At 38.1% G+C, this 9,522-nt stretch overlaps 2 protein-coding genes across 3 annotated transcripts; one reads left to right on the top strand and one right to left on the bottom strand.

Moving 5' to 3' along the window:
- Nucleotides 1-685: 685 nt before the first annotated feature.
- LOC124852425 lies at nt 686-3,857 on the top strand. 2 transcript variants are annotated; one of them, XM_047341383.1, is made up of 3 exons: nt 686-1,093; nt 2,115-2,254; nt 3,109-3,857. In XM_047341383.1, exons 1-3 carry the CDS (start codon nt 1,057-1,059, stop codon nt 3,568-3,570), a joined length of 639 nt encoding a protein of 212 aa, XP_047197339.1. In that variant the 5' UTR covers nt 686-1,056; the 3' UTR covers nt 3,571-3,857. The 2 variants fall into 2 exon arrangements, with proteins under 2 accessions (XP_047197339.1, XP_047197338.1); XM_047341382.1 differs by lacking the exon at nt 686-1,093 and having other exon boundaries at nt 1,153-2,254.
- Nucleotides 3,858-6,605: 2,748 nt separating this feature from the next.
- On the bottom strand, nt 6,606-9,435 carry spring1 (SREBF pathway regulator in golgi 1). The gene is made up of 5 exons (XM_047341510.1): nt 9,303-9,435; nt 8,283-8,439; nt 8,050-8,201; nt 7,745-7,858; nt 6,606-7,163 (listed from the first exon to the last, which is right to left on the bottom strand). The coding sequence occupies exons 1-5, from the start codon at nt 9,399-9,401 to the stop codon at nt 7,080-7,082; spliced, it is 606 nt and encodes a 201-aa protein (XP_047197466.1). The 5' UTR covers nt 9,402-9,435; the 3' UTR covers nt 6,606-7,079.
- Nucleotides 9,436-9,522: the final 87 nt, after the last annotated feature.

Genomic DNA, 9,522 nt, shown 5'->3' with positions numbered 1-9,522 from the left:
TTAAGGAATAAATTCAGGGTCATAGCACAAATGCATGTTCCAACAAATAGTGATTATTTCAAGATTGGCAGATCTGACTTTAATCATGCATGAGTCAAGTATATACAGTAATTTGAAGATGACGATTTGATGACGATTTGATTTGAAGAGCCTTAAAGGCTTAGAGAAACAATGGGGTACAAATTAGTGATCGGCCTCTACGGGCAAAGGTCACAGGTCACAAACCGGCTCTTTGTTGATATTCTGATGGTTAAAATTAAAGGTATTTTAATATCATCTGCATATAAAAGAGATGCACCTTTTAAACTGTTGATTTGATCTGAAGAGGAAGCTTTTACAAGGAAAAGAAAATGGGACCCAGAACAGAAACTTGCGGCACACCGGTGCACCAAGCTTCTATGTAAGAGGTAAGAAAAGAAATGTCGACTTTTCAGCATTTATCTGTGTTAACATAAACTTTATCGGAAGAGGAGGGGCTTTGTACTCAAACACATTGTGGGTGTCGGTGGAAACTTGCTGACGATAAAGCTGGAACCTTCGGGGGAGGATTTGTGCCCTGACGTCTAAAGTCTTATTTTCACTGAACAAGTGGAAATTGATATATAATCACGGTTGTGAGTGTTTTATTTGAACTTTTCCATTAATATATGAAAGAATTAAACTTTCCCATTTTCACTTTTTTTTTTTTATAATTCAAAAAGAAAAATCTAAACGTTACCAAAATCCCAAACAGTGAATTAATCATATTTGATTCAAAGATACCAAACAGACTAGAGTGTAACGTTGTATTGTTAAAAGTATTGATATTTTTTATTTGAATTATTTATTTGTTTGATGATTCTGAGTCCTGGTATCCAAGGAGCACATGAGGCGGTGATGTCACCTCTGTCATAACATGAGTGATGAGTGAGCTGAACTGTAAATGGAAACTTTTTGTAATGGGTGGGTGCAGATGACCGTGCATATGATCGTATATAAAGGCCAGTTTACAGGTGAAAATATGTTGTGTGTCACTTTGCATTTGGTTTGCTAAGTGAATCTGCTCCAGTCGTCGCTATGGATTTTAAAGTCCGGGAAGTTCTGAGACACTGTGGTAAATATCTTTATGATTTGCAATAAGTATATTGTTATCTAATGTATTTAATGACACAATTTAATATTAGATAGTTTAGTTTAAATGTCCTGTTAGAATAACCTTTCACATTTTATTTTCTACTTGAATCATGTTGCATGCAAGCTTTTATTCACACGTGTGTATTTTTTTTTGAATCTGCAGATCTATAAATTTTGATTGAGTTCTCCCCCACAATTAAAATGTTGTCTTGTAACATGCACTTTAAACTACCTGCAGGAAATAGTCTTGACCAAGGAAATACTTTTGTGAAAATATTGATGTTGAAGGATTTCCATTTTGAACTGCATTTAATACGTATTGTTTATGTTTCCTGTTTTACTTTTATTTGACAACTGACTAAACATTGTTTTAACACTGATCTGATGATTTAAACAGCTTTTATTTCCTTTTAATCGTTTGCCGAGGAAACAGTATCTATAAATCTCCATTTCCTTTTATTTCTGTCTTTGGTTTGTTTTGTTCTTTCGTTATATTTCTACAACCACTTGCATCTTTAATTTGGTTTGTTAATTCTTAAGGTAAATGCTGCAGGGGGACTGACACCTTGAGTCTGAATACTTGTAATACCTGTAATAAACTAGTTAAAAAACAATATCCACTAATTTACAGGGAAAAGGCAAAGATGACAGGAAAATCTGAAAATTTAAATAACCACTTTTTCCACAACGTCAGTGTATTTTGCTTTACTATCCTCCAACAACTCTTCAAATGTGCCTTGTTACCACTTGCGAGTTTCTCAATCTCTTTAGATTAAGATTCAAAATATGATTTTAAACTGAAACTGGTCCAGAGTTTGAGATCAATAATCAGGGTTCTTCCTTCCTTACTTGGAGCATCATCAAAAATAAATCAATCACATAGTAGTTCTGTAAGTCGCAGTATTTTTCAGATAGTATCAATGTGCTTTTAAAGATGCATTTTTTTACCTCATATTCTGTGTTACACTCGAGTCTCACGTATCCTCTTTATCTTTGTTCAGTTCTCGTCTACATGATCCTGGAGTTGCAGTGGAGGCCTGTTTTTTCTGCTCCAGCTCACAACGACTGCAACGACTTAAACAACACCAAGCTTCTCTCAAAGCTGTTGCTTCATCAAGCGAAGGACCTACTGAATCACTATGTAAGTGTCATATATCTACAGATTACATATCTCCTGTATTTTGTATATTTTTGAGTTGTGGGGACATTTTGCACCAGGTATTTTATTTCTGATCTTGCACAGCTGTTGATTTGTTATCTGACAAAATGATCTTAAAGATATTTTTCTTTGAACTCCTTCCTCCACTGCTTCCTTTGATCGATTATTGAAAAAAATGACCTAATCTGCTTTTGTAAAAACGAAGCTTCACCTCATATCTTTCTACTCAGGAAGTCAGTTTAAAACCGCACTAAACTTTTAAAGTCAGACCTGGTTGATTTGGCGACAACTGTGGTAACCATGGAAACAGCAAGTACATTTAAATACTGTCGCAAACACTTATCGAGCAGCTACTTCAACACAGATACAGCAGAGGAGCCGTTGGTGCTTTTGTTTTTAGTGCAGCAGAACAAACGAATGAGCTGAGTCAATCATGACAGAAACAACAATCCGGTTCCATTCTGTGCACGACTAGTTCTCAAAAATATCAAAGACGTTTTGTACAAATTAATTAATCTTGTAGTTTTAAATAGACTTCAACAAAAAAAACATCTCTTTCAGCTGCAAAATGCTTGATACAAAAACGTATTTTCATCTGAAAGAGAATCTGTAAAATAGACTAAGAAGGAAAATAGAATTGATTTTCTTGTCTTTAAATTTGAATTATTATATTGTTGATTCAAATGATTTCCTTTACACTTGAATTCCACATCAGATGTAAATAAATGCATTTTATTTTCTGAAACTACAATTCCTTCTTTTTTACTCTTATTTGCATTTTGCAATCACCAACTTACAACTCCATGAAATCATATAAGATCTTTTCTTTCTTTCAGATAAAATTTCATGGACCCAGGTCTAATTCCAGCACAGATGATGTTCCTGACTCCACCGTGTCCGGGGTCAACGTTTTTGAGAAGCTGCAGGACGTCTATGTCAAGAACAGGCTCTTTCAGTGGCACATTTTAAACGTTGCGCAGCATCACTTACAATTATGGGGAAACAAAGAACCTGTTGCCGGGCACCTGTCGCGGGTCAAGGGCCGACTCTCACACCATTTGTCTAAAGTAAAGCTCCTTCTCACAGATTTCTTTCCTGACATGCCTTTGCCACCAACGCCGGCCCCGCCGAACTCCCCCACTGGTCACACTTATGCTAAAAAGGAGTATGGATGGCTTGTCATTGTCAGACTGAGGGACTGGGAAAAACACGTGCTGCAGCTACTGGAGGAGATGGACAGCATGTGTGTCCAGCAGAAGGTTAAACGGTCACACCACACATTTTACAGTTTACTCTGAAGAAACCCACTTTCCCAACACCTGCGATAGTAAAGTTACGTACACTGAAACTGTGAATTCACAACTGGACCAAATTTTCCAAAGATTTCCTCCTTCATTTTGCTCTGCCATCAAATTGAGCCAAGATAAAATCCAACTCTTACCAGAGGTCACATGTTGGTGTTAAAGCCCCGAATCCAAGTCAAATATTTATTTGTTTAAAACATGGGTCTTCAACGTTTTTCAGGCCAAGGACCCCCAAACTGATGGAGAGATGGAGCAGGGACCCCCTACTGTATATATTGTATAAAATTGTGTTTTATAAAAAAATAAAAAATTGTCTAATCAACCAAAAATTTCGCGACCCCCCTGCAGTACCTCCGCGGACCCCCTAGGGGTCGTGGACCCCTTGTTGAAGACCTCTGGTTTAAAATATGAATTTATGTGAATCAAATTTACATTTATTGGAATGAGATCTAGATTAGATCTTTATATTTATATCTTGAATATGTCATTATTTTCTAAAAAAAAAGGCTGATGTCATTATTCTGATTATTATTATGAGGATTATTGTTATTGTTATTATTTGAAGGCTGATTCTATGCCGTTTTTATTTATTTATATTTATATCTATTTTTATTTAATTCAAGTGTTTATGTATTTCAGTTTTTTATTTAATAATTTATCAGAAAGGAAACCAAACAAAAAAATAAGTTGTAATTGCAGCATCTACCAAGAAATATTATTTTGTGTGGTTTGACATCTTTTTTTTTCCGTTGAGCTCATCATACGTTTCACCTTTTTGAGTTTACAGATGTATAAAACCTGAAGTCTTGAAACATGAATTTGACTTTGTCATTAATATTTTTGTTACTGAATAAAAAACTTTGTTTGCACATGTCCTCTGATCTAATTATTCTCCTGCATCTCGGAGCACATCCTCGGAGGGGACTGCTCCTCCGGGCCTTGTCCACGCGTGTGTTTGAGAGGAAGCGGTGGAGTCGCACTCTGTTGAAGTCAGCCAGGAACTCCCTGAAGTGGCCGGAGCACTGGTTCCACATGTCAAAGGTCAAATAAACAAATAAAGACAAATAAACATAAAAGTTACTCAGGCAGAGTATCATAAATACAGATTCATCCTGTAACTAACAACTAAAATCAGTTTGTGCTGCAGATGTTGTTACAGATAATGCTTTTCTTTGACTTTAAAAGACTTAAATGACTTGTACACACTTATTTGACATAAATACAGTCTGTGTGCATTTGGAGATATATATATATATATATATATATATATATATATATATATATATATATAACAGCAGGATGACGCAAAAGCCACACAACAGATTTCAATGAAATTCGATGGAGGGATATGACCTGGACCCAAAAATAACCCATTACATTTTGATGTGGATCCAGGAATTTCTTAAACATTGTGATTTTTCCAATAATTTCCCAGGGCATAATTCAGTTCCATTCTAGTTTGTCTTAAAAGTAAAGTGTTGACATGTGTGTTGGTAGATTTTTAACCTTGAATTCAGTGCAAATGCAAAGGGTAACTCTTTAATGTGGCTGATGCAGTTCATCAAATGATCGTTATTTACTGATTGTGTTTGAAAGGACAGTTTGAGAGAGGTTGAGGTTTGCAGTTTCATTATTTCCAATATGGAAAGCTCATCAAATTGGCTGCTAGCTGTCGCTGAAAAGAATGGTATCAATCTTCTCGTCTAATTTTTGCCAAGTAAGTGAATTTCCCTGAATACCTCAGAAACAGATTTGTTCAATTAAAACTTTGTAAGGATTGACGCGGCTCCCGTGTGACGGTAATTAATCAACTTGCCAAATGAGATGGGGGCTCTGATACATTTCCTAATTACGACAGTTTGTTTTCTCAGCCTTCGCCGATGATTAATTGTTTAGCTGTGGCCATCTCTCCCCTGTGAGGGGGCCACAGCGCCTGAGGTGGAGGGAGAAGCTCAGAAGAATCACCTTCAGAGAGCTGCGGGTTTGGACTCCAGTCACCGTGTTGCACAGTGAAATCCGAGGACAGATGGACAGTGCAGAGCAAAGGCAGATACGTCTGTCAGAGGCTCGTCAGAACAATGCAGGAGAACAGCAGCTCCGCAACAGAGATTAATGTGAGTCTGGTGCTCGTCAAAATGAAGTGATCGATTAATGTTCTGTTAGAAGTTCTCATGTTTTGTTCTGTACGAGCCTCAAATTAATCTTTATTGCTGAAACACAAAGTTCTTGAAATGTTAAACACTTTGGAAAACATCATTTTTTATGTTCCTTAAATTTCTTTCAGACGATTGTGACTGATTGAAATTGTTCCAGTTATCTATTTTAACTTTTACTATTGTACCTGAATTTCACCATTAATATTAATATAATTAAAGTTTGCTCATTTTGGCGGAGAAACAGAAATTATTGGTGATTGACGTTTTCTTCAACAAAATTTCAGCCATAAACTTCTTGAACAAACCTTAAAATTCATGATTTTCTTGTGGCCTTTGCTAAACCATAGAATGTGTATAAAGACGGACGACATGACAGCTCCCACAGTGAAGCCAAAGTGTCTTGATCACCTCCTGGTGGCTGGCTGCAGTATAGGTCGTGACTCCCCCATGTTAGTAGATGGGACATGGACCAAACTAAAATGTCAAAGTACACGTCAAATTTTTCTCAGACTGATATTTGATCAAGTTTTTATTTTTTCTGCTAAGTTTGGTTTCAATTAGTCATGTGATGCTTTAAAAACGGTAAAACGTAATGATTGACAGCCGAGACCAATGTGTGATTGGTTGAGCACATGCATAGGCGGGACCTCGACCGTCCCCCAATCGCTACTGTGCAGACTCCAGCTCCCGTATCCAGGATATTTTTTGGCTTAATTTCTGGATAGTACGAGGAAGTAGATATGTGTCGTCCATATTTATATAGTCCATGTGATAAACTACAAACGACCCCAGTGTCAAACTGCCCTTCACATCGGGGCAACATTTTAAGAAATTATGAATTTATGTCATAAAAAGCCCAACTATTATCCTAAGTGATTTTATTTCACAGTCACTTTTATTAAATAGCCGTTCCATATGCATGCACTATACACAGACCTAACGACACATTCTCTGCTGTTTGAAAATATTCAACGAAACATTAAAACAGCTGTTAAATGTTCCCAGTTTAAAAATGAAGACTTGATGAAGTGAACTGGTTTGAAGCTAGTCCTGATGGATGAGCTGCCTGCTATTACAACCTGATGATCATCACGGATGAATGTATGAAGCATTCTATGCACTTATGAAGTGTAAATAATCAAATCACATATAGAATTTGTCCATTTTTTTTTTCCCGAAGCTGGTCTCGGATGTCTTCTGTCCTTCCTTTGCCACTATGATGCAAAATTATCCAAGACAGCAGTTCATGTGTAGAGAGTCTCTGCTCCAAACAGCCTTAGGCGTCCAACCAGGAGGCTTCATGGGCCCACTGCTGTTCCTGTAAGTCCTTCACTCTGGAGGAGATGCTCATACGGGGAGAAGCTCTGGAGGACTCTCTCCGTAGCAGTACTTTGCTTGAGGGTTTCTGTAGGTGTTCTCATGTTGAACACTCTGCACGAGAGAAACAAACGTTAAAACTATTTCTTACATTTAAGTTTGTTTGTTACAATGCAGATGGACATTATTAAACAGCATACGTTTGAATATTTATAGGTGGTTGATTTTTGAAAAGCAAACCGAGAAGAAATTTAAATAAAACATTCAATCAACTCCAGAAACAATAAAACACAGATTTTGGAATAATGCTCTCATCGAAAATAACAGGGGATTTTGAAAAAGTTAATATTCAGAATTTTATAAGAAGTTAATATTGAATACTGGGAAGAACAATCAAAGCCTCAGAAGAATAAATGTGAACAGATATTTTAATCCCCAGAGAATTTAATCATGAATTGAAATTATAATACTCGACTGCAGGAGTCATACTTTTGAATTAAATACATTAATTTCTTTCTTTATAGCTACTCTTCTATATTACTACGGCAGCTTGTGAAAAGTACATTAATGGATAATATATGAGCAAAATAGTGACTCTGTTCATTGACAGATAAGTGAGACATATGGTTGATTATCTGTGGGAGAAACATCTTCATCCCTGATGACTTTTTAAATCTTTCTGTCTCATCACATACTTGTGAAGACGTTCTACACTTGGCCAGGCAGAGCTCGAAATGATCCTCCACAGCAGTGAAGAGATTCTGGAACCCTTCAGCTGCTCGATTCAGGAAGTGCTCGAGCAGAGGTTGCTGTAGGAGATAAGAGACGGAGCATGTGTTCAATTAGTTTTTTTTCTTTTTCAAAACAAGATTCAACTTCTTGAATTTACAGATCATCATTTTAAGATGTATAAACCCTGAAGTCTTGCAAAATTGATCTGTGTCTGATTGCAGTAACAAAACCAAGCCCCTGAACATCCTTAATGTGACAGATCAGATACCTTATCAGGCTGCAGACAACACGACACGCAATACTCGTAGATGCTACAGCAGCCGTTGGCCAGGCAGCTTTTACAAATGAACTGCCTGGAGCTGGGTGCAATGACGTTGCAGCAGCCGTTAACCAGCAAGTCTATTCTCTCGCAGACGTAACCTGAAAAACATTACCACAGATAAGCATGTGCGTTGATCAAAGGGAACAAAACATTTGATGGTAGAGAGCTGGATTACTCACCAAGTTCGTCTGTGAGCAGTGTCTTGCCCTGGATGGAGTTCCTGCACTGAGTGATCTGTCGGCTGCTGTTGCCCAGGTTGAATCGGACCTTCCAGGGGATGCGATGGTCTGAGTCTCGGACCTCTAAGAGAGTGCGGTCCCGTATGGTTCTTTCCTCCTGCACAAATTCACACAGGGAGGTCGTGAGAGGTCATGAAAACACAATTTAAAGTGCAGACATAAAACAATGTGGAGCAAAGACAAAAGGTTCTGGAAGAGCAGAATATAAAAATGGCCACTGCTTCTTAAAGGTTCATTACCACCTCAGCATTTATCCAGAGCCCAACAACAGAGTAATACATTGGTACTTTGCATGTGCCAAACCATGCAGTTAGTGAGTTGAGTTAGTGATGTGATGCCACTTCAGATAAGTAATGATAAATCAGCAACAACTCAAAAACCAAAGACCAAACCTTCTAGAGGTCATTATATAACTAAATGTGACCAATTCAATTGTTTATACTTTCGCCAAGGAGGTTATGTTTTTGTCTGTGTTTGTATTTTGTTGGCAGGATAACTCAGTGAAACTTGGTTGAGGGATGTATCGAGGGTCAGGGAGGAGATCAGGGGGCAGATCCAAGAATTTGTATCACCTTCTTTAACAATGAAAAAGAAAATCAGATGTGTTTTCAGAGAATGATATTTACAGGGGTGTGAAATTGTGCAGATCCAAATAACAATGGATCTCATGAGTTTTAATATTGTGCCATAAGGATTACTCAGGAGTGAGAACAATTTGCTTTATGTGGTGATGAACATCAGATTCAAGGCCCTCTCCCCTCTGACACACGTGCAATATATAAATATATAATGCATATTCACTGTGACATGTTTTTTTTGCAATATCTTAGAGGATTGAGAAAGTTGTGCAGCTCCAGGATCCCTTGCACTCTCTCTGGCTACACATCCCATGTACCGAGCACCTCCTCCACCTCCATCACCAGCTGGTGCAGGAGGTGCGGTGGCGGGGGGCTTCTCTACCTGTTTGAGTGTGCTGGTGAGGAAGTAGATGAGCGACAGTCCGAAGACGACCCCCAGCACCCAGCGCTTCCTCAGTAGCCGCCGCAGCACCATCATCATAGCATGGCTTGGTTGCGGAGATGGTGACGGCGCCGAGCATCCAACCTCCAGGGGGCTAGTTAGCTTCAATCTGACAGCTAACCAGAGGGGTTGTGTCCGGACAGCATCCACACAGCCGTGC

The sequence above is a fragment of the Hippoglossus stenolepis genome, chromosome 9 (genome assembly GCF_022539355.2).
Source record: "Hippoglossus stenolepis isolate QCI-W04-F060 chromosome 9, HSTE1.2, whole genome shotgun sequence".
Lineage (NCBI taxonomy): Eukaryota > Metazoa > Chordata > Actinopteri > Pleuronectiformes > Pleuronectidae > Hippoglossus > Hippoglossus stenolepis.
The sequence above is the reverse complement of the archived record's forward strand: the minus strand, read 5'-3'. Positions and strand labels throughout refer to the sequence as shown.

What these genes read in the sequence shown, in the direction of transcription:
- spring1 (XM_047341510.1), bottom strand. Translation starts at nt 9,401, where the DNA reads ATGATGATGGTGCTGCGGCGGCTACTGAGGAAGCGCTGGGTGCTGGGG. An exon ending in TCACCAGCACACTCAAACAG is followed by an intron (nt 8,440 to 9,302) that starts GTAGAGAAGCCC and finishes GAATTTGTGCAG; the next exon opens with GAGGAAAGAACCATACGGGA. An exon ending in GTTGTCTGCAGCCTGATAAG is followed by an intron (nt 7,859 to 8,049) that starts GTATCTGATCTG and finishes TATCTCCTACAG; the next exon opens with CAACCTCTGCTCGAGCACTT.
- LOC124852425 (XM_047341382.1), top strand. Translation starts at nt 2,048, where the DNA reads ATGCATTTTTTTACCTCATATTCTGTGTTACACTCGAGTCTCACGTAT. An exon ending in AGGACCTACTGAATCACTAT is followed by an intron (nt 2,255 to 3,108) that starts GTAAGTGTCATA and finishes TCTTTCTTTCAG; the next exon opens with ATAAAATTTCATGGACCCAG.